Here is a 23767-nt window from a genome sequence, read left to right as displayed (position 1 = left end):
TTTATTCTTTTGTACATTTTCCTTTTTTTAAATAAAAATGGAATCACCCTATAAATAATGTTTTAGTACTCATTCCCCGCCCCCCATGATCCAGCACAGACTTCTTTTACAACAGGAATGTTTGTACATTATTGTATAATTTAAAAATTTGTAATCAAACAATAAAAAATCACAAAGATTTTTCCCTGTGTTATGAAATATTTTTCTACCACGTCATGATTAATAGCTGCACAGTATTATGTGAGCGAACTATAACGTATCTAATTCCCCATTTGCGTTGCTTCCAATTGCTTACCCTTGCAGACAAAGCTGCTATGAGCGTCTTTGTCCATATATCTGTGCACTTGTGTGGCTCTTTCTGTGGATCAAGTCCTAGGAGGGGAATGTCCAGGTCAAAGGGTGTCAAAGGCACATGACAGAGGGTCAGATTGCCCTTTGGAGGGCAGGAGGCTTCTGAAAGGTTGTCGGACTCCCTACTCAACTTCTTCAACCTGTCTGAGCTTCGGTTTCCTCCTCTGTAAAGTGGGAAGATGATGGCATGTACCTGGGCAGGGGGAAGCAGGAGCAGGGTACTTCGGAGATTGATTATCTGTGAGAATAAAGGCCAAGTGCTTGGTTTCTGGTACCGCAGTTGGTGCCTACTAAATGGCAGCAAGTACACGGTACCATTGGAGCTTAGAGGCTGTTTGAGCTTCTCCTGGTTTCTCTGGTGAGGATAATGGTTGCAGCTGCCTGTGGCCCACAGCCACTAAGGGCAGTGGTGTGAGCACAGCTGAGAACAAAGCCTGGAAGCAGAGCAGCCTTGTGTTCACTCTGGCGGCAGCTCTTACCGCAGTCTGCCATCCCTAGTGCAGTTCGTGCAGGCAGAAACAGAGGGAGTTTGTCGTCTCTGTCCCACCTCCCAGGAGTTTCTATAGTTTCAGTGGGGACAGGATGGGGTCCAAGAAGAGGTGGCCTCAGAGGGAAGGCCCTGTGGAATCCAAATTTCTCCCTTTTGGACCCTGGACAGCCCCTAGCATGGGCCCTTCCTCACTGGTGTAGGTCTTCAAGGCTCTTGTTAAATAACCATTCTAGGAAGAGGGAAATAGATACCCACACTCTCAGACCCCAGCAAGGCCTGTGGCTCTGGGATCCTGTACTCTGAGGATTGCTGGTTAACAGGGAGGGCAGAGCCAGTTAGTGCTTCAAACTGGAGTGTTAAGTTGGCAGGATCAAGGGCAGTGAGCATCTTCAGGGAAGGGACAGATGATCCTGAAAGGTCATTGGAGGTCATTTTGCTGAGTCCAGCTTCAAAGGATACTGGTGTGACCTTCCTCCAACCCTCTCTCCATAGGAAAGATAACTGGAGACTGTAATTAGTTCTACCTATGTTTATTGCTGCCAACTTATCCGCCTCCATCCCCTCATATTTACACCCAAACCTTTTCCCCAAGGTAGCTTTTACCAAAATTCTTCATAGTAGGTCGAGAAGTGTGTTCACGAAGCAGGCCGTCCTAGACGTAGTGGGCCCTGTCCCCAGGCCAGTTGGACCCTGGGGAAGGTTTACTCTGGGAATTCAGGGCACAGACTTGGTATTGACATCAAGGGAGGGCCCCCACCAACAGATAAGCTTCCTCCCGTTCTAGAACTGTACATCAAAACCTCTTGGAAAGCAAAGTTGGGGGTAGTGGACTCCCCAGTGTCAAGCTTCATGCTTTCTTTGTTTCTAAGAACCCTTACAGGGGGCCGAGTCTGAGTCCAGACGTGCATCTGGCTTCAGAGGGGCAGTTCTGTCCTTGGAAGTCAGATCTATCTGCCATTGGCCTTCAGGGGAAGTGTCGTTGGATGGTGCCAGGAGTGGAAAGGGAGGGTCATATTGTTTTAAGCTGGGGGAAGTTGTATCTTGGCTTGAGTCACGTGGGGAGGTATGGAACGAATGAGCAGGAGGAGCCGTTTCATTTGGGAGCCCAAAGTCCCTTCAGCTCCCTCAGTAAACCCCACTGGTGTCCTCAGCCACAGGTGACAGGAGAGCAGACTTTTAACGTCACAGAATGTCAGAGCTGGCAAGGTCCTCAGCAGTATCCACTCTAATCCTCACCAGTCCTACACCTTGATTGGGGAAAGCACTTGGTTTAAGTCAGATGGCGATTTAGTGGCCAGACCTCTCAAAAAGTTAAGGAGAAGGAATGTGGGGAAGGTCCATGTGGCTTTCTTCAAGCCTTGTTCGGGGAAGTCTGTATGGACCCATGATGAGTTAGGGTCCTTTCAAATGGCCAGCCTCCCTAGGGTTTTGAAATGTACCTGAAACATTGACTTGGCCCCCTTTTCAGGAGCAGTGTGACAGGGGAAAGTGGTGTGAGGGTGAGGAGGGCTTGGGGGCCTCGGTGGTGAGGGACATGGGTAGGATGGCCCCGCAGTGTCCCACTTGCTGTGACTGGGAGCAGGCAGTGCCTGGAAGTTCTGTGCTGTCAGTAGCTGGTGGAGGGAGGGGACTGGGTGGATGGGACATGACCCTGGGTGGCTCCACATCCACTCCAGCCAAGCCTACAGGGAGGGCCTTGGCCGGCCTCCGCAGCCCTGGGCACCGCTAGGGGAGCAGGGCCGGACTCGGCACCAGTCCTCTGGGGTCTGGGCCTCTGTGGGAGGCCGGGCCCATCCCCAGTGTTTGCCGCTGGGGCCCAGCCTCGGCCTGTGCCGCCGCCTCTGCCTCAAGGCGCCCCGGCCAGGGAGAGGCCCTGCAGCTGCTCCTCAGGGCCCACCAGCTCCGTCTCATCACGCCCGCTCTCTGAGCCCTCGAAGCAGCCAGAGTCTCGAGGAATGTCCACCTTGGGTTCGGACACTGTGTTTGCCGCTGGCTCCTGGCTGCTCTCGGTGCCCTCTTCCGCCTCCTCGCTGCCGGCTGCCGGGGCAAAGGAAGGAGATGGAATGTGGGGGTGCTTACGCCTTAGCTGGGAGGGGTTTCCAAAGTCCCAGGGCCCCTTGTGTGTGGGGTAGGGACTCTGGGAAGTCTACCATAGGCAGTCTCTCCCTCTGGGCACCCACCACCATCCCTACCCTGCTCACCCTTTCTGGCTTAGAACCATGTGGGAGTGGTTTCCAAGGCAGCAACCCAGCCCAGGAGCTCAAACTTCTTCAGCACCCAGCTAGCAGCTGGGAAAGCTGCACTTGTTCCTGGTTCTGTTATTACCCAGCTTTGAGGCCTTGAGTACATACCTTACCTTCTCTGGCCTTAAGTCTCCCTTTGACCCCAAAGGGAGTTGGACCCCATCATCCCTAAGACCTCTCTGTTGCCAAACTTTGCCTGAGACTGGAATTGGAGTGTGGAAAGTGCCTTCCCATTGCAGAGGGGTCCTGGGGCTGAGTGTGCTCAGAGGGCAGGGCCAGGGCAGGCCTCCCCTCCCTGGAATACCTGCAGGCACCCCCACACCCAGCTCCTAAACCCACTCACTGTCGTAGTCCAGCAGCAGCTCGGCGGCCGTGAGCAGCTTGGCCCGGTGCTGTGGGTCCATGATGTTCAGCTCATTGAGGTGTGTTTCCCGCAGCTCTTTGAAGTCCTCCAGTGTCTGGTAGCCATTGAGCAGCAGGGTGGACGTGTGCTCCTGTGGGCAGAGGCAGACCACCAGTGTGGCCACTTACAAGCCACCCCCACTCAGGATCCCCCCCTTCCCACATAGCTGACCATGCCCTAGCCTCCATTTCTGGGCCAAGTGTGCCTCCCTTGATCTTAGAGTGCAGGTCCCAGCTCAAACCTCCAGGCCTATGCGCTCCAGCAGCTCATGCAGAGTCTTGGGCTTGGGCCTCTTGCCCTTGCTTTGTCGGCGGGTGGGGCGGGCAGGTCCTGCGGCCTCCTCAGGCAGCACATCCACATAGATGAACTTGAAAGATCCCAGCCTGCCATTGAGCAGGCCCAGCCATGTGCCCACAGGTGGCTTTTCAATGATCTGGATCACATCTCCTTTCTGTTGGGAGGACAGGAGAGCACAGTGGAGCAGGGGAGAGGGGAGGGGTATTCCCTTGGCCTCCAGGGACACCTGTCGTACCCTGGCTCAAAGAAGGCTCCTTTATGAGCACAGCCTTTCCGGCTCAGGAGAGGCCTACATGCCAACCTTACCTGCAGTTTCAGCGAGTCATGGTCATAGGGGCTGGGAGTGAAGTCGGTGTGGACTCGTGCCCTGCCACAGAAGGGCCCTGTGTACTGTGGGGCAGGTGGTTCCTCTCCGAAGCTGCCAGAGCCTGGGCTGGGGCTGCAGAGCTCACTGCCTGCAGGATATGGGGCAGGGAGGAGGGTCACCTTTGTCCTAAGACAGCTGGGACAGTACCCGGGAGGTACCTTCCAGGGGCTGTGGCTGGAAATCCCTAGGATTCATGCTGGGGAAGAATGCTGGTCTCCAGCAAGTCTCACACTGCAGAAGGGATTCTGACCCACCTCCTCTACCACCCTGCAGGAGCACAGCTTTACCTTTGGGACCACAGGCATGAAAATGGTTGACCACAGAAGGAGAAATGGCTCATGGACTAAAGAATGAGCAATTTGGAAGGACCTCTAGAGACCAACTGGGCCAACACCCCAATGAACAGAAGAGGAAAACTGAGGCCAGACAGGACAATTGACAGCTCAAGGTCTCTCAACTTACAATTGGTAGCACTGGGGCCATTAGACTCCGAGTCTCCTGACTCCTACTCTAGTGCTCCTGGAAGCCACCTTGCACCTGAGAAACCACACCCTAAACTAATATTTTACTTTCTCTACTTAATAAGACTCTGGTTATAACATCACATGGAAACTCAGACAGGCTCTTTCTCTCTGGGAGGGGAGGATGGAGGGCATTATAAGTGGTTTTTGGTGGGGGCAGGGAGGTGTCTGTGGAGTCAGAGAAAGAGCATAGAACTTAGAACTAGCCTGAGGAGTGAGGACAGTGGCTCTGTGGGTCTGCGGCCCAGAGTCTGCAGCCCCTCCTCCAGGAGGGGCTGTCCAACCCCATAGACATCTAGAACATGCCAAGTGGCGCCCTGAGCCCAGCAAACCAAGGGCTGCAGTCCAAGAGGCTGTCTTCCCAGGTGGAGACCCTTTACCCCCACCGCCAGCCTGCGACGTCAGAGGCCCAGGCGCTGTAGCCTCTACCTCCCCTTGGGAGGGTGGGGGTGGACTAGTCCAAGAGGGCAATGGGGCTCTTCCTCTGACCCTGGGCCCCTCCAGGGCCTGGAGACAGCAAGTGGCAGCTCCTCTAGGCAGACCTGAGCTCAAGACTGGGTCACCTTGGGCAAGTGAAAACCTTTCTGGGCCTCAGTTTTCACATCAATACAGTGGGGATGATAGTACTGGCACCATGAGGTTGTTGTGAAAATTTAACGTGAGAGGGCTCGGAAAGTTCCCAGCAGGTAAACTGTGAAGGTTCCTTTCTCTCACCTCCCTCCCAGACAGCCACCTGCATGGCCCTAACCCAGTCCTTCTCTCCAGACTCAGCAGATGTTCCCTTCTGGCCCCTACTCACCTGTGGATGCCTGGCGGCTAAGTGCCGGAAGCTCCTGCTCCTGCTCAGAAAAGGCCAGTGCCATCTTCTCAGGGCTGGGGCTGTCCAGGCTGCAGTCTGGCGAAGTCGGGGAGGCTGAGCCCTCCTCCAGAGTGTCTCCCTGCAGGGGAGGGGAGGTAGGGAGCCCTGAGAGGCCTTGACTGGGACGCACACGGGGCAGCTCCGGGTGCAGAGGAAACGGGCCTGGGCTCCGTGGAGAAGTGGGGCCTTGCTTGAGCGTGGGCTCTGTCGCTTATAGGCTGCCTGGCATCTCTGAGGCCAAGTTTCCGCTTCTGTGAAGTGGGAATGACAGTCCTTGCCCTGCCTCCCTCATGGAATGAGGAGCCTCTCCGGCACCGTGGTCTGCTGGACTCTGCACATTCACGTGAATGTGCTCGGTCAGCGTCAAGTGCCAACGTACACGTGGGAAGGGCTTCGGTGCCCGAGCCTGCACTGAGAGCTGCTGCTAGGGCAGAGTCCAGCAGACCACGGTGCTGGAGACAAGCTGCTTTCCGCTGGGCTCCTATGTGCCAGCCCTGCCCGCCATTTCATCTCATCCTCACGGTGACACCAAAAGGTAGTGCAATGACCCTCTCAAGTTTACAGAGGAGGAGTAAGGGAGGAGCGTCCCCAAGGCCACACAGGAACCCACAACAAGTTGGAGTGACTCCAGCTCCTCCACTTCACCACACCTCAGTGTGGTGGTGGCCCTTTCACAACCGGCTCCCTAGGAATAAAAGCCCCGATTCGTAGCAGTTGCCAATTCCTGTGTCGGGAATCCTCCCCGCGGCAGCTGACGTCGAGGCACCGGTACGAAGTCACTGACTGAGCAGCACACCAGATAGGCTAATGCCACCACACAGAGACTGTAGATGCAAACACCGTCAAGAACTTAGAGAATAGTAAGAGAGAGTAGAAGAGTCGGGAAATTATGAGTTCTGAAGATTGACGGTCGCCTCCTTATTTGTAATATTTGTTTAATTCTAAACTCATATAATCTCATTTTCAGCAGTGTTTGGGTTTCACATCTGACTCACAAAATTCCCGAAAATTTGGCCAGTTGCTGGCCCCAGCCGGCACGAGCCAGTGCGGGCGGAATAGAGCACACCATGGCCGGGCACCTTCTGTAAGAGCCCTGAGCTCAGCACACCCACTGTGTGACCTCAGCTCCTGACATGTGCTGGCCCCTCAGCTGTCTGTCCTACCCTTTCTCCCTGGGCTGGAGCCAGCCTTCTCTATTTTCCCTCACAGCGGCCCCTCTTCGAATCAAGTCTTCCCAATCCCAGACGCTGGTTCCAAGTGAGATGTTGAGGTGGATGAATTTGCTTCAGGCAGTCTCATTTCCCTGTTAGCAGCCCCCCTCCTTAGGGCTGCCTTTCCCAGTAGTTTCTGATACCCAGACTCCCATCCATCCTCAGACCCTACCCCTGCTCCCTCAGGACTATGCCTTGCTGCCAGGTCCACGACTGAGTGAGCTCTCCTCTGTATGACTTTCCTTCTTGTACTGAATCAGGCCTTCAGGCACGGCACCTGAGCAGTGGCTGTCAAGGTGGTCATGCTCACACCCTGCCAGAGCAGTGCCCGTCCTCCCCATCCCCCTCTGCTCCCCCGGACCACAGGCCTCACCATCTCTTCTGACAGGGCCTTCACCATCATCTTGCCCATCTTCCTGTTCATGGTTCGGGAAATCACGGCCCTCCACTTCTTCCCCAGCTTTTTGCCACTCTTCCCGGCATCTTCTGGGATAGGGACACCTGAGTCATCTTCTGGAATCTGTGACAACAAAGGAGGAGGTCCAGGGACACTGGTGATCCTGGGTCCAGGATCTGAGGGCAGAAGGAGGCCCTCAGGTCCTGGCAGAGGATTAGGGGGTGGAAGTTAGAGGCCCCCATCCCCTTCCCTCCTAGTCCTGTACCTGGTCAGCCCTATTAATCTGTAGTTAATTTGATAATTACAGTTGACCCTTAAACAAAGTGGGGGTTAGGGGCGTCAAATCCCACCCCCGCTGCCTGCAGGTGAAAATCCATGTATAACATCTGACTCTCCCAAAACTTAACTACTAATAGCCTACTGTTGACCACAAGACTTACCCATAACATAAACAGTTGATTAACACATATTTTGTATGTATATGTACTACATACTGTATTTTTACAATAAAGTAAGCTAGCGAAAAGAAAATGGTATTAAGAAAATTACAAGGAGGAGAAAATACATTTGCAGTACTGTCCTGGGTTTATCGAAAAAAATCTGCCTGCAAGTGTACCTGCGCCATTCAAACCCGTATGGTTCTAGGATCCACTGTAATTTGCGATTGAAAAGAACGTGGCTGAGTTCTTGGGGCCCAGAATTTCGGTGGGTGGGAGGGCGGGCCTTCTGTAAGCAGGTTTTCCTCAACAGTCTGAAAATCTCCTCTTCCCCCACCCTGCCATCCCCCCACCCGGGGCCTGCAGCCAGATCCCCGGAGGAGGAGCCTCAGCAACTCACATTATCATCCAGGTTAAATTCCTTCTCGCTCACCACGGGGGAGCTGGGTTTGGATTTGGCAAAATCCTTGAAGCTGCTGGAGCGCTGGAGTGAGAGCTGGAAGAGGCAGAGGAGCCGCCATGAGTGGCTGGAAAAAGGCTGGCGGAATGAGGAGCAAGGAGCTGTCCCCTGCTACTGACACACGCACCGCACATAGCCCAGGGCTAGGAGGGCCCACGTGTGCCCTGAGGACCTGGAACTAATGAGGTGCAGCATCCAGATGTACTTGGAGGTACCTGGCTGCTTGCTGCTCTTCAGCCAAGAATACCCTTGAATGCTGGCCCCAGGGCAAGCTCCAGACCTCAGGAGCCTGTGACCTCAGCCAGGCCTCAGGCAAAGCCCACATTTCCACCGGTACCTGAAGTTCGGGCTCCAGAATTTTGCAGTGAAATACTAAATGAGTCTGGGCAAAAGCATATCTCCTACTAGAGACATACCTCAGCACGACCATAGCATCACCTTTACATAACAGAGAAAACCTTCCCCAACACCACAGCGGCCTCTTTGCCCTGGATCTGATTCAAGCATGGTGTCCCTGTCACAGTGATAGTGGCACAATTGATGTCTCCAGCCTGATGAATCTGTGTCCTTGGAAGAGCAAGGCAGTCACACCCCAGGAATAAGTTAGGCCTGGCATCTGGAAACCCTCAGTAGAAGGTGCCAACAGATTTGGGACATGAACTATTGGGGTTAATTTAGTGAAAAAAAAAGCAGCCATTTTCTTTCTTCATCTCGGCATACTAATATGATGGGCTGGCTCCAGTGCTTGGACTTTTAAACCCTGCCAGTGGTTTGCACTGATGAGGTTGTTTTCAGGAAATGAGCATTCTTAACTGTATATGCATGAGCATGGCAAGATGGCAGCCAGAAACCAGGGCCAGGCAGGTAAAGAGTCAGGCTTCATAGACAAGAAGTGAAGGCTGAGCCTGAATCAAGATCAACAGTCAAGACCAGAGATACACACAGGAACCAGGGTTCACAGATGGCCAGACAGATAGAGCGGGATATACTGCAGACACCAGAGATAAGGGCTTGAGGAACCGAAGCCCCAAACCCACACAAAGCTGAAAGTTTCACATCCTCTTTCCTATGAAAGGGGGGTCCAGTGACAATCCCCCCAGGACAGGGGCAGTATCACCTGACCCCAACACACACACAATTGGCCCCTACTCCTGGGGACTACAGCGAGGATTCCTGGGGATTTTAGTTCTCTTGGTGGGTCTTGAGCAAAGGCAAATAGGCAATCAGGGTCAGGGGCCACACCTTCCTAGAGGTTGCAGCCAACTAGCTGACCAGAAACTAGGTCAGCAGTCATGCCAAGCAGACACTACCACCATGAGGGCTGCCCGAATGAAGCACCTACAGCCTCAGTCAGAAAGCCTCTTCTGTGCTACACTGGAGAGATGGAAAAGGGGGGCGCGAGTGGGCATGGGGAGGGGAAAGCATGACCACGGGGTGACTGTTGTGGTTCCCATGCGTCTCCTCCATCCTCCTTCCTTGGTGTTCCCCACCCACTATTCTTTCCTCTTCCCCCCCCTTTTTTCCCCCTTCTCTCCTCCACCTTTTGTTTATTTCCTTCTCTTGAATGGCTAGGATGCAGCTGCCTGGATAACTTCCTCCTCTTATTGCCTGGAAAAGAGGGAACAGAGAGAGGGTGGGCACCAGGCTGGCCTGGGCCCAAGGAGGGCAGGCTGGGCTGCTATTTATAGACCGATGGGACGATTATGGCCTTCCCTTCACTGCTCTTTAGCTTGTCTGCAGACCAGGAGGCTGAGAGTTGCCCTAGAAGCCCCAGGGACTGGCAAGCCTAGGAAAGCACGCAGGAGGGCAGGCACGGGGCCGGAAGTGGGCTTTGTTGGGGAGAGTAAACTCACCACCAGGCCGCAGTTCTTTCCTTTTCCTGTCATTAATCTGCAAGCTGGGGGCTGGGAGGAGGGCCTTTGGCCCCCAAGACCTTATGTCAGGGCCCCTCTGTCCCAGCTTTAGCTCAAAATGGGAGGAAAACCATCCAAAATGGCCGTAGGGGTGGTGCTGGGACTTGGGCCTGCTGGCCACTCCTCAACCCAGGGACAGGGAAAAAACTAAACATGTTCTTCAGGTGACTAGGGGTGGGGGCCAGCCAGGGTAGCCTTTGGCCCAGCCTACCTCCAACCTGAGGGACAACCACAAATATTTGAAAGCCTTTTGGTGACTCTGAAATGATCCCCTCACCCATGTATGGGTTGAAACCCTTGAGCCCCTTTGGATTTTCCACCTGGCTTCCAGGTGAAGGGGTGAGACCTTCCTGGGAGGGTCCTGCCCAGGGCAGGAGGTAGTACCATACACTGTTGGCCCCTTTTCCATGTCCAAGAGGAGTATGTGGGCCTCTTGGAAAGAGCTACTTTTCTGGCATCAGATGTTGGTGAGTTCAACTCTGGGGGTGTGTGACCTTCAGTGAGTTATTTAACCTCCCCGATCCTTAGTCTCTGTCAGCTCACAAGTGATCACATCTTGATTCTGCCATTGACCAGCTGTGCAAAGCTAAAAGAGTTCAACTTCTCTGGGTTTCCATTTCCTTGTGGGTAAAATGAAGACAAGAGCACCTACCTCGTTGGTGACTGTGAGAATAGAAGGCGCTGACACAGCAGCCCCTCAGCAAATGTCCATGTGTGCTTAGCCTTTCCTCTGACCCCCTCTGTACTTTCACCCAGGGCGTGCCCCACCTGGAAAACTCCACCCTTCTCTGTCAGCCATAGTTTCTCCCCTCCTTCACAATCCAATGGAACTGGAAACAACCCACATGCCCATCAACTATAGAATGGATACAGGAATTGTAACAGAGTCATGGAAGGGAATAGTACATAGCAATGAGCTCTCCCCAACATATGGATGAGTCTCACAGATACGCTGTTGAGCAGAAGGGGTCAGCCACAGAGTACATTATATAGTTCGTCATATAGAAATTTCAAAACCTGGCAACACTAAGCTATGCTGTTGGAAGCCAGGATAATGGTGATCCTTAGGAAAAGAGAGCATGTAGTGACAATCAGGGGCATAAAGGAAGTTCCTGGAATGTTGGAAGTGCTTTTTTTTTTTTTTTAAAGTAAGCTCTATGTCCAATATGGGGCTTGAACTCATGACCCCAAGATCAAGAGTTGCATGCTCTGCCAACTGAGCCAGCTGAGCACCCCGAAAGTGCTTTGCTTCTTGATTTGGGTGCTGCCTGTGAGGGAATGTTTGCCTTATAGAAATGCATTGAGTGGAACACTTATAATTTATGCACTTCTTTGAATGAATATTATACATCCATAGAAAGGCTTTTCAATTCCAGTTTCAAAGATGCTGCTCCCTGTAGGAAGGCTCCCCTGCTCAGCCCCTCAGAGCCTCACACTGTTCCCCATTGGCATCTTCTTCCCCTACTTCTTAAGGAAGCTTGGCTTTCCCTGGGTGTCTCTGCAACCACCCTCTCAGCTCCTTCATTGTACCAGCCATATACCCAGCACCCCCTAGGCCCTAGGCACTGACCTGTGCATATGTGGGCGTCCAGTAAGAAAGGGCTTAAGTACCTCCCAGGTACCCTGTACCCTGCCAAGCACTTCGTGCATACCAGCTCACTCCAGCCTCACCACGGTCCTGTTTTATGTCCCTATTGCCCAGCTGAGGAAACTGAGACTCAGGGAAATGAAGTGTCCTAGGTAGAGTCACACAACTGGCAGCAGCAAGAGCAGGAGTTTGAACTCAGGTCTGCAACTCTGGAAGCCTGTGTGTGTTGCTGTGCTCAGAGCTTACGGAGTTGCCTCCCAGTACAGGAATGGACTGAGTGTAATGGCAACTGTGGGCAGTGTTTGGAGGGAGCTTCCAGGAGAGCGGATGGAAGCATGGAGGAGGAAGGGCTTGGGAGGGCTTCATGGAGAAGGAGGCACATTTAAGTTGCTCCATGCAGGGGAGCCAGGATTTCTCCAGGAGGATCCGGGAAAAGTTTAAGCAAGAATGAGAGAAACATTCTGAGTATAGTGGGTATGGTGGGAGCAGAAAAGGTCATGGAAGGCCCTTGCCAGCCATGCCAAGGAACTTGGGTGTTAGTTAGCCTATGGGCAATGAGAAAGCACCGGAAATACAAAGTGTATGCTGGTGAGGGTGTCATGTAGAGGTGTGCTTTCCTACTGGTGTGCTGGGTCTTTTATGCTAACCAGATTTTCCTAGTGCTTTTGGGATCAGTAGGGGGACACGAGGGTGTAAAGAGAACGGGTTAAGACTCTGGAGACTGACAAATTTTGGCTTGGATCCCTGCTCTGCAGCTTCCTGTCTGTGTGCACTTGGGTAAGTCACTTCACCTCTCTGAGACTTGGGCATAAAACAGAGATAAAGACAAGATCTGCTCCTATGTCACAAGGCTGACATGCGAAGCAAACAAGCTAAGATATGGGTGCATGTGCAGCACCTGGCACCTGATGTGAGTCCTCCCTTGGTGCAGGCTCTTAGTGCTTTCAAGTCTTGTTGCCTCCACTTCAGGGCTAGGACTGAGGCTGTCTTCTTTGCAGCATGCTCCCCATGCCCACCCATGCCTACAGCACGCACCCTCTTGTGTGCACATGCATGCACGTAACAGAGCACTCTCACACTGATTGTTCCAGGCGATCTATACAACCTCCTGAGATGCACAGATCAAGAACTATCCCCCTTTTCCAAAATGAAGGAACCAAGGCCCAGAGAAGGTCAATGAACTGTCCAAGGTCCTACACCTAGAACCTGTAGGATTTCAACCCCACTTTCTTGCCCCCTGCCCAGCACATTCTTTTTTGGCAGGCCTGGGATGAGGAGCAGAGGCAGGAGAGAGAAGCCTCATTTGTCTTTGTGGTTTTCCCTCCATCACATCAACCTCAGCCATTGAGAAGAAGGGACTCGCCCAAGGTCATAGCACTAGAGCTGTGCTGCTACCTCCAGGCCTGGGGAAGATGCTGTCCCTACCTTCTGGAAGCTAAGGGCATTTCCACAGTACAGGGCTTGGAGAGTGGCTCTGGAGGCTGGCCCAGGCTCAGGCAGGGGTGGTTTGGGATTTGCCTGGATGATCCTCCCTAGAGGACATGGACCTCAGAGTGCCACATGGGCCTTGCTTCTCCTGGGAGAAGCCTGTTGAGGTGGGGGGGGGGGCGGGAATCCCAGAGGCCGAGTCACCAAACAGAATCTGGATAAGGAAAGTCATGGAAGAAGACAGGGACTTTTGGCTTCTGTGTGCCTCTGGGGTACACAGGGTCCCACTGTCAAAGTGTCAGCTCTTTCTCAGACCCTTTCGTCCAGCTCAGCTCCCCTGTGGTTTGGGGCCCAGCAGTGTCTAAAGCAGTCTCTGCTTCCCACCCCCATCAACCAGAGATCAAGGGGAAGTGGACCTGCTCACTGAGGGGTGGCAGCCAATGGTAAGCCTGCTGGGCCGAGCGCCAAGCAGGGCTTGGATGGTGGTGGCAGAGCCTGTGTGAAGACTCATGAGTCTCTACCCGCCTGTGCCCACCTCTGCTGCAACCTTAGAGGAGCATCTGGAGTGGGGAGTGTACAGCCGGAAGTGGCAGCCACCCCAGGACCTGAGATGGGGCAGGAGGCACACCCCAGTGCCCCAGGGCTCAGCCTTTCAGCTGGCTGGGCCTCTGCTTGGGAGCTGCTCCCCTGACAAGGGGCTCCCCCGTAGGGCACCTGGGCTGAGCTCCAGGAGAAAACAGCAGGGCAGAGTGAGGGTCTGGAGGCCCCAGAGTGTAGCTTGGGAGCTAGGCCTGGGCCTTTTGGACCTGGTTCAAGCCTGCTTTGTGATGGTCCTAGGATCCCGCTGGATGTGTGGGATGTACTTGCTGGTTGCCTGGGAAAATCCTATAATCAAATCAAAGAATAAGTCTAGAAATCCTCAAATCCAACTTAGGGAAATCTAGATCTGGCAGTCTTCAAGTAATCTTCTATTGGGCCTCCGCTCCAGGAAGAGGAATATTTCAGCTGCCCATGGCACCTGCTTTTCTTCCTGGTCTTTAAAATCCCTCCACTGAAATTTTCCTCCTTCCCATCTCACCAGCTTCATTTCTCAGTCTTCACAAATAATTTCTCCCCACCTGGGAAGAAGCTGTACACCCTGTGCATTCTACTTCAGCTTTGGAAACCCTTTTCTTGAGTATAGAAATCACCTTGGGCCCACTCTCTAGTTGGCTGCCGCTCTTGTGGTACTGGAGAGCTGCAACAGAACTGAACCAAGGGGGCAGAGTCCAGGCGATGGCCACAGGGTAGAGGCCCCAGGAGCATCATGGCTTTTAACCGGGTGGCCCAGCAAGGCTCTTTGAGCAGCTCTTGAGAGGCCATGCTTGGGCAGAAGTAGTGGCAGGACCAGCGTAGGGGATAGAGAATTAAGTACAATCTTGGGATTCAACTCGAGAATTATATTTTGTGATTCTTGAATTCTGGTCTAAGGTTCTAACCCTTAATTTTAGGTCTCTATCCCATCGTTGTGGAGTTGAATTCTAGAATTCCAGACTTCTAAGAGTCTATTCTATAACCTTGCTTCTCTAGCTTTTGAAAGTCTCTTCTGTAGTTCTGCTACTCTAGTAACCTTTGGGCCCCTGCCCCACTGCCCTTTGGCCCTTGCCTACCGACACAACGTATGGCCTTTGGCTCTTCCCACTTCTAAGATTCCTGGAGGGAATGGGTTGAGAGACCAGAGGGAAGGAAGGAGTGGGTTCTCAGAGATGCTCCTCACCTTTCTCTTCTGAGTGGGCTCCTTATCGCTGGCGTTGGAGGGTTTGCGGCGCAACATGGTCCTCCGACCTGGTGACGCTCCGTCCTTGCAATCTTAGGTGTCGAGACACCGAGGCCTCTTGCTCAGCCTCGCTAACACCGTCCAGGGAGCACAGCATGGACCGAGCCTCTGGCCGCCACTCTGACTGCTGCAGTGGCAGCTTGGGGGTGCGGGCCATGGACACCCGGCAGCGGCAGCATACAGGAAGCCCCGCCACGTGACCTGCTCTTACAGCAATCGCAGCCCCTGCTGGCCCCTAGGGAGGAAGGAAGTCCCAGCTTCAGTCTCCAGAGATTCCGATGCAGACGGCTCTTAGGTTGAAGAAGCAGAGAAAAGTCCCTACTATGCCATCTCATGTCAATCATCAGCAATCCTGCTCCATCTCCCCGCAGGTGGCCAATCAACTGGACATTATATGGCCTACTCACACCTCTTATCTCACTGACCAGAAGCCAGAAGCCAGAAGTTGGACCATGTCTCTCTGCCTGTTAAGCCAATGCTCCTGGTCACCTTGCATCACCAAGGTCATTGCTACCACCACTACCACCCCTACAACCATGTCATTCCCACCAGTCATCCCCACCATCATCAGCACACTTACAGCCATCATCACCACAGCAATCACCCCTACAGTCAGCACCATCAGCCGTTACCCCCACAGTCCTCACCATTGCTATCAGCTTACAATCATCAGCCTCACGGCTGTCACCCTTATAGACATTCCACCTAGTCACTGCCCCAACATCTTATCCCTACAACAGTTATTCCTACAGTCATCACCCTTTACAGCCATCACGACATCCCCACCACTGTCACTGCTGCAGTCATTGCCAATGCTACCACAGCCACTTGCTAGAACAACCACCTGTGTAGTTAACAACTCTTAGCCATCCGCCTCTATCTGCAGTCACGGTTACAGCCATCTCCCTATAGCTATCATCCCCACTGCCACAACCATGCTGACTGCCGTCCTCACCACAGCAGTCATGCCTGGAGTCAAAACTCCTTGACCACCCCCATATATTTGTCATCACAACAGCCATCACCATGAAAAAGACATGATTTCACAAGCAACTTCATACCATTAGCAAATGTCCCATTCAAGGCATTTCTTGAATGCGTGTGTAGTTAAGTTTACAATGTTCACTTTGTGGGTTATCTGTGGCAGATATTTTAATAACTTCAATGATTTTCTTATTCCAGAAGCAATTCATATTCATCATATATAATTTAGCAAACGTGGATACACAAAAAGGAGGAAATTTAAAAATTCTCTCCATAATTATCTTCCATACAGTTTGAATAAATATCTTTCTATTTGTGAGCATTTAACTACCTCTCTGTCTCTCTCTATACGTATTTTACAAAAAAAAATCATACTGCACAGAAAGCAGATCTGTGGTTTGAGGGGGTGGGGAGGGGAAGGAGAGGTCAGAACGGGCACAAGGACCCTTTTTGGGGTGATAGATATGTTCACTATCTTGGTTGTGGTGGTTTCATGGGTGTATACATATGTCAAAATAAATCATACGTTTTTAAAATGTGCAGTTTATTGTAGGTCAATCATACCTAAACAAACTGTTTTTAAATTATCAAAAATGAAAAAAAGTCACATTTCCCCAACTCTGTTGGTATCTCCTTGTTAAACCGAATACAGTGTCATTGAGACTTTCTCATGCTAGGAAATATTCAACTATGCCATTTGTAATGGCTGCCCAGCAGCCCATTGTATGAATGGACCGTGATTATTTCAGCAAACCCTTGCTGACGAACTCAGGTTGGCTTAACTTTTTTTTCACTCTTCATTGCACATCCTTAAGGTAAATATTCATAGCCACAATTTTTTTCCTTTGGATGGATTTCCAGAAGGGGCATCCCGGGGTAAAAGGTGTGCATCTTTTTAAGACTTTGCATTCTGTAGCACTTGTGAAATCCTGGGCTGGCCCTCGCCTGTTCCCAAGATGTTCTTGTTGACTTCCTCCCCGCTTGTCCCCCAGCCTGCCCCACGCCCTTTGACCATCCATCCGTCGGGGTGAGCTCAGAGAAGACCCGGTCCTTTCCCCCCAGGCTGAAACCATCCTTCTTTGGCTCTGTCCTCAGCCTGCCAGGCGGGCTCCTGAACAGATTCCGCACCCCAGCTCGCTTCCGGGCTCTGCTGCCTGGGAAGGAGCCTGGCAGGGGTGGGGGACGCGGCCCCGCGGGGCGAGGGGTGGGCACAGGGCTGCAGGGGCTCAGGGCACCGGGGGCTCCCGCAGCTGGAGCCCCCGCAGAAGCTCCCAGGCTCGCACCGCGACGGCGCGTCCCCGAACCGAACCGGCGCGCAGGATGTGCCCGCTTCCTGTTTGCTCAGCCCCGGCCGCGAGCCGAGCTCACACACTAACCGCAAAGTGACTAAAGGCAGCCAGCTAACCAGGGCGCTGGGCCGCCGCCTCGCCTAGGCCTGGGAAAAGGCGGCGGGAGTGGGGGTGGGGACCTGAATCAAAGTGCAGAGAGGCGACCAAACCCCCCAGGACAGAAGGGAACGAGTGTGGTCAGCGCTGCCCTTCTGTCTCCTTTTCAGATGTGCCTCCCCTGATCGGCAGCCCCTGCTCTGGGGGTCCGGGGCTCCTCCATCTGGACTTGCCTTCCCCCAACTTTTCGCTTCTGGCAGACTGCCCGGGTCCTAGTCCCCTGAGGTCAAGCCCCAGCTGGCTAATGGGCCCTAAACACTTTTTAAATAGGTTTCCCTTCTGGGCAACACATTAGCATTTTATAGGTTACTTTCCAGGTACACAGAGCTCTCAGCTAAAGAAGTGATCCAGATCAGTAGTGCAGAGAACAAGGCCACCTCAAACTTGATAATGGGCTGGCAGACAGGACCTACAAGCTAGCTCTGTGCAGAACCTTGTGCTAAGCTCTTGGGGGAGACACAAAATAAACAGCTTCTGAAGACCCTTGCACTTGCGAACTTACGTCCTAGGTGGGGAGGCAAGCTCACATTTGCCCAGTGCTTGTTCTTGGCCCAATGAGTTCATCCCAACACAACCCCATGAAATCAGCAGTTTAAACTGGGATTATTATGGCAAAGATGTGACCAGTATAAACGTGGGGGCAGGAAAGCCTTGATTTAGCAGCTATTTTGTGGGATGTGTACGTTTTGGGGCGGGAGGTCCCACAGGTAGTGAGATCCCCTTGAACCTTCAGAGAGTAGACAATAGGACTGCCAGACACCGAGGTTACTGTAGGCTGCATTCACATAGAGCAGCCCCCACCTGCACTCCTGAAGAGATTCTAATTCGGTAGAAGATCATGGGTGTGATATTTGACTGAGATATGTCTGAAAGTGTCCCTTACTCTCCAAATCCTTGTTTCAGAGAGTAAGAGTTTGGCTATCGAGGGATATCTATATTTGGATAAACCTTCAAAATGATTCTTAGTCTCACCTCTCCCAGCCACACACACACATCCAGTGGAAAATAATACTCTGTGGCAGGCGGTGGGAGTAAAGAGGAAGGGAGGGCATCTGGAGGTCTGATTCCAGGCATAAAAGCTGGATAGCTAAGGCCGGTTAAGTGTGTGTGCAGGAGGATCTGTAGCGGAGTCCTGTCAACCTGGGGAGTGCTCAACATCTGTAATATTTGGGTTGGGGTGGGGAAGCAAGTTGACTTCAAACAGCTGTCATGAAGAGGAAAGGATGTATTCTGGTTGGCCAGAAATGATGGGAAACAGACAAATGGAAGGTTTGGGTTCCTTCCGAGGGAGACATTTTTGATATGTAGATGGTACTTAGTTCAACCCTGGTTAAGTAGTAGAGCTTCCTGTGTTTAGAAATGTTCAAGCAGACACCACACGGCTGCTTGGAAATACCTGGGCATTTCCAAGGTGAAGTCCACCTTGGAAAGCCCAGCCCATTAGCAGATTTCATGGTGGTAATCATAGGCAGGGAGGGTGAGAAGAGCAAAATCGCAGGTAGGAGAAGGGCAGAGGAGGGCATGGAACGTGGGCAGGAAGCATCCATTCCTCTTGCACACAGACAGGACATATAGAGCCTGCAGCTGTAGGAGCACTGGGGAGTCCCTGACGGCAGGGGCTGATGGGAGGGAAAGTCATCTCTGAATCTCTGAACTCATGATAAGGTCCCGGTTTAAAAACAAAGAACACCTGCAGGCAGCTGTGGCAATTACCACGAAGGAGAGGCTGGGCTTTGGTGCTCAGAGAAAAACACACTCACTACTCACTGCAGGTGTTTCTATGGGAGACTGGGAGGGACCCGGCTGTTCTGCCTAGGATTGTGTCCCAATGTTACAAGGACAAAAGTCGCTGAGCAGTCTAGGGGATGATTGTCTAGGGAAGAGGCAGAGCAGGAGACACCTCCCAGAACTGGGGTCAGGTAGAACTGCATTCAAATAGCCATAGATCACTTACTGATCACATGACCTTGGGCAAGTGACGTTGGCAATGAGCTCTTGTGAAGACAGTGATAATGTGGACCTTGCCTGGTGTGTGTGTGTGTGTGTGTGTGTGTGTGTGTGTGAAAGAAAGAGAGAGAGAGAGAGAGAGAGAGCAGAGTTACCCAGATTACATGTCTAGAGAGAGCGCAGTCAGTCCAGCGCAGAGCTCACACAAAGTGCTCTGTGCCTGAGGAGGGGCTATGTCAAGTTCACTCCAGGCCCCACTCGCAGTTTCTCCTCTTGTCTTGGCATCTGCTTCCATATCTCATCTGGGCCCCATCTGAATCTCTGCTGCATGACTCTGCGGTCCATATCCTGAATGTCTTCAGCTTGCAAAGGGCAGGGTCCCTCAGCCCCAGCTATTCTAGAACACAGAAGGTGTGGCAAGCAAGAGAATCTGGAACTACTTAGGACTGCTGGGAGGGAAATCAGCTTCTCAGCTTCACAGCCTAGCCATGGACCACTGGGGTTTTCTCAACCACCCATCCTACCCTACTTGTGCTGCTTGCTCAGTTCCTGTTTCACAAAGAAACAAGGAAGTGAGGAGGTGGGCCAGTGCGAGGGCCAGGGCTGGCTGGGCGGGGTCAGGGAGCACCTCCTACTTCCAGCCCAGAGAGCCTTGGAGGCCAGGGAGGGACAGGGAGGAAAGGGTTGCCATTGATTCTTTCATATTTCTATATATTTTTTGGCACCAAGAGTTCTAACCACCGATTTGAGGAAGTGCCCAGTGAGTTGGTAAAATTCACTGCTGACGTGGGTTAGTTGGGTGAGGGCAGCCAGCTCCACCCCTTCCGTGGTCCCAGCTCATGAGGAGCTGGAGACAGCTGGCCGGCAAGAGACAGGACTGGTTTAGTTATAATTTAAAAAATGCACCACTTAGACTCTTTGTGTATATTGTATGTATGTATGTATGTATGTACCTATGATCTCACCCATGCTCTTACCTATTCCAAAAAGGATTTAATCATCAAAAAATGTAGCTCAGTCCCATCATCACCACTGTTATCACAACTGTGTGACCTGAAACAGATCTCCTTGGGCTTCAGTTTGCTCCACAGAGGCAGTAGGGAGTGATGGAAGAACACACTGAATGAAAGAGAAGCAGCAGCAGAGCTGAGTCAGGATCCTGGGAATTTAATCCTGACTTCGCCCCACTGGGCTGTGTGACCCGGGACAATTCCCTCCTTTATCTGGGCTGCTGTTGCATTTCCCCATCTGTACATCAAAGGGATGAAACCCACTTTTTCTTTGTGTTTGTGTTTGTGTTTTGTTTTGTTTTGTTTTTAGTCATGGAGCTCCTAGTCCACACTGGCTATGGGATTCGTGGGACCTGGTACAAAGTGAACATGCAGGGCCCCTTGTTGAAAATTTTTTAAAAACTTCAAGATGGTGAGAGCGGAGTCCAGGACTCTTCTAAGCACAAGATTGGTCACCCAGAAGGTGGTCCTGCGACTACTTCCAATACAGTTTTGTGGGAAGCCCATGCGGGTGCCTTTTAGCAGGAGCTCTGCCTTTTGGGGCAGTCCTTCTGGCATTTGTAAGGAACCCCAGGCGCTAGGAAGCATAGCTGGGAAAACACAAATTAGATCCTTGGTCAAAAGCCTGTCTAGTTTCGACGAGTTATATCTAAAATCTGGATCCTCAGGGGCGCCTGCATGGCTCAGTCGGTTGAGCGTCCGACTTCGGCTCAGGTCATGGTCTCAAGACTCGTGAGTTTGAGCCCCGCGTCGGGCTCTGGGCTGACAGCTCAGAGCCTGGAGCCTGCTTCCGATTCTGTGTCTCCCTCTCTCTCTGCCCCTAACCCACTCGCATTCTGCCTCTGTCTCTCTCTCAAAAAAATAATAATAAAAAACAGTAAAAAACTTAAAAAAAAATCTGGATCCCCAGTTTTTTCCTTACATACCTCCAAAGGTGAGGCAAGAGTTGAACTCATGCTGGGTGAATAATAATCGCATTATCATCTGCTGTCTGCCTGGCTTCCTGGCTCACAGAGTGTTGTCCCATCTGGATCTTATGGGCGGCTCACTGTAAGTTCATGTGGAAGGCGTTATAGGTAGTTTACAGAAGAGATAACTGAAGCCCAGAGAGTGACTTGCCTACAGACACACAGCTGGCACAGCTGGAATTAGAAGCCTGGAATCCCATCTCCTAGGAAAAGGGGCTTTTCCAATGGGGCATTTATTTATCTTCAATTCCTAATGATGTCTCAAGTGCTCCTGCGTGTGTTAGCCTTGCTGTGTAGGCTCTGAATGTTTCCTTGCCTGATGCAGAGAAGCCCTTCAAGCGGGGTGCTCAGTGTGCTGACTATCTGGGGCCCAGCGAGGGAGGACCTGGGTGGCAGAGCCATGCTTCTGGGGACAGGGCTCTCAACCCCATGATGGTGGATTGGAAGGGGCAGTTAAGGGAAGAGATGAGGCAGAGCCCTGGGTCTTGCACTGAAGGGAGGAAAGGGGAGCATGTGAGCAGCCCTGGGCTGAGTCTGGCTCCCTGCCCCCTCCCCCCCACTACTGCTATGGCCTGCCAGAACCCCAGAAGCAAGTATCTGGGCTCGAAAGGAAAGGTCTTGGTGGGCAGGCCTTGAGGAAGCAGGATGGTGTGGAGAACAGTTGGGTGTCAGTCCCAACTCACCAGCTGTTGTGATCCTGGCTGAACCTCAGTTTTCTCATATGTAAGATGGTGAGCACCACACGACCTGCCCTTTTCTGAGAGAGTGGGTTCTGGGGTTATCTGACTGGTTTGAATCCTGCTTGTTTCATTTCCTTGAGGAGTGACCTTGAGCAAGTTGGTTAATCTCTATAAGCCTCATTCATTTCCTTCACTTGAAAAACGGGAATAATAAAAGTACCTTCCTGAAGGTTGTAGAGATTAAGTGGGAAAATGCAATAATGTATTGTATGTACACTTGAAATTTTATTAAGAGGGTAGATCTCATGCTTACTGTTCTTACCACAATAAAATAAAACAATTTTTAAAGTGCATATAAAGCACGGTGCCTCATACATACTAAACACTCAGTGCCTGGTAGTATTGATGACGGTCAGGATGATGATGACAGTGACCACTTTAATTTTATTATTAGTAAGCTGTCTTTGTGGGGTGACCAGGTGAGAGAGCAAATGACTCAGCAAATAGAGGCCCATTGTTGGGTGTAGGCTCTCAGTGAGGATGGCTCAGACTTGGGGTCTTTGGATGCAAGCATCAGTCGTGGTAACTGTCACAGTTAGCAAACTAGGCCTGGTGGTCATAGGCGGGGGCACTCTGCCTGGTGCCTTTGCCCAGCACTCGGCCCTGGAAACTTGGTTCTCTCCTTCCCCTCACTGTGCTCTGCTGAGCAAGGGTGCTGCTTCCAACTTTCCTGGACTACATTTGACAAGTCTCACAGCATGGGGCTCCCTTCCATCCTCTCCTAAAGGCTATCTGACCTTTAGCACAGGAGGCGGTTGGCTGGGCGTGACATGCACGCAAATATGTGAATGTTCACACACGTACCCGCACGCATGCTCACATGCACATTCTCAAGCACATGTGCTCCCCGACCGAGCTTCTGCGAGCCTCATGTCCCTACCCCCCACCTCACCCCCTCCCCTTCCCCTCCCACCACAAAAGCCACAGGTAACAGCAGTCCCCAGCAACACAGAAGACACAATGCAAAACCCAGAGGCAGGCTTCGTTGCCATGCTGTTTTAAGCACCAAGCAGGATGTGAGCCCAGGTGGCTAACGGCAGGGCTGACCAAAGAAAACTCTGCCTCCCTCCCTTCTGCCCTGCCCCCAACAGCGGGCTCAGGGAACTTGGAGGTATGTTCAGGGATTTTCCACGGTGCCAGAGGGCAAAACAGCTGGACTGTCACTGCATTCTGGCCCCACCATGTCCCAGCCAAACACTGTGTGCCCTTGGAGAGGTCCCACCTGTCTGGAGCTCAGTTTTCCTATCTGTAAAATGGGGAAACCAGACTTACACATGTTAAACCAGCCCACACAGGTTAAAGACCATCCAAGGATGCTGGGGGATTTAACAACATTGTCACCGTGGCTGGATTTTGGAAAGTGAAAAGGGCTACCCATGTGCTGGGAAGTCTGGGATAGTGACTGAGCGCTGCTGCTCAGGTTGTTCCCAACTTTGAGTAAGGTCATATTCCAGAATGTTCCCTACATGCCCTCCTACCCGGTGGCCAAAGTCTTATGGCTTAACTCCCTATCCTGTCAAATGGCATGGAACCCACCCAGAGTTTAGAAATGATGGGCTCGCATGTGGGGCAGGCTGGTGTACGTGCCCCTTTTCTGGCTAGTTTTCCTGGTTGCAGTGTGTAACCAGAACACTCAGCCACCTTCTCTTACTCTCTATCTACAGGCACAGCAGGGAACCTGGAGGCCCCCCTGGTTCCTTCAGCCTGTGCACTGCCGCCAGGAGGGCACTGGTGGGCCAGGGACAGGTTGGAGTGGTCAGAGGCAGCTTCAAGGGTGTGGAAAGACCAGCAAGTCAGGAGTCAGTGAGGGTGGGAACAACTCTGGCTATATCCAAAGGGTGGCAATAGGGTAGGGCTCTCCCAGGGTCATGGACCCCCCGGGGGTTAGGGTA

The 23767-nt window shown here is 52.3% G+C and overlaps 1 protein-coding gene across 2 annotated transcripts; it reads right to left on the bottom strand.

Annotated features, from left to right (window-relative positions):
* Positions 1–1355: 1355 nt before the first annotated feature.
* On the bottom strand, positions 1356–14930 carry SASH3 (SAM and SH3 domain containing 3). Of its 2 annotated transcripts, XM_047081931.1 has the most exons (8): positions 14722–14929; positions 7977–8072; positions 7116–7262; positions 5472–5610; positions 4091–4239; positions 3729–3938; positions 3428–3578; positions 1356–2878 (listed from the first exon to the last, which is right to left on the bottom strand). In XM_047081931.1, the coding sequence occupies exons 1-8, from the start codon at positions 14776–14778 to the stop codon at positions 2688–2690; spliced, it is 1140 nt and encodes a 379-aa protein (XP_046937887.1). In that variant the 5' UTR covers positions 14779–14929; the 3' UTR covers positions 1356–2687. The 2 variants fall into 2 exon arrangements, with proteins under 2 accessions (XP_046937887.1, XP_046937888.1); XM_047081932.1 differs by lacking the exon at positions 7977–8072 and having other exon boundaries at positions 14722–14930.
* Positions 14931–23767: the final 8837 nt, after the last annotated feature.

This window comes from Lynx rufus, unplaced genomic scaffold (genome assembly GCF_022079265.1).
Source record: "Lynx rufus isolate CCGP_SWC_20201006 ecotype Redwood Valley unplaced genomic scaffold, mLynRuf1.p SCAF_19, whole genome shotgun sequence".
Taxonomy (NCBI): domain Eukaryota; kingdom Metazoa; phylum Chordata; class Mammalia; order Carnivora; family Felidae; genus Lynx; species Lynx rufus.
The sequence above is the reverse complement of the archived record's forward strand: the minus strand, read 5'-3'. Positions and strand labels throughout refer to the sequence as shown.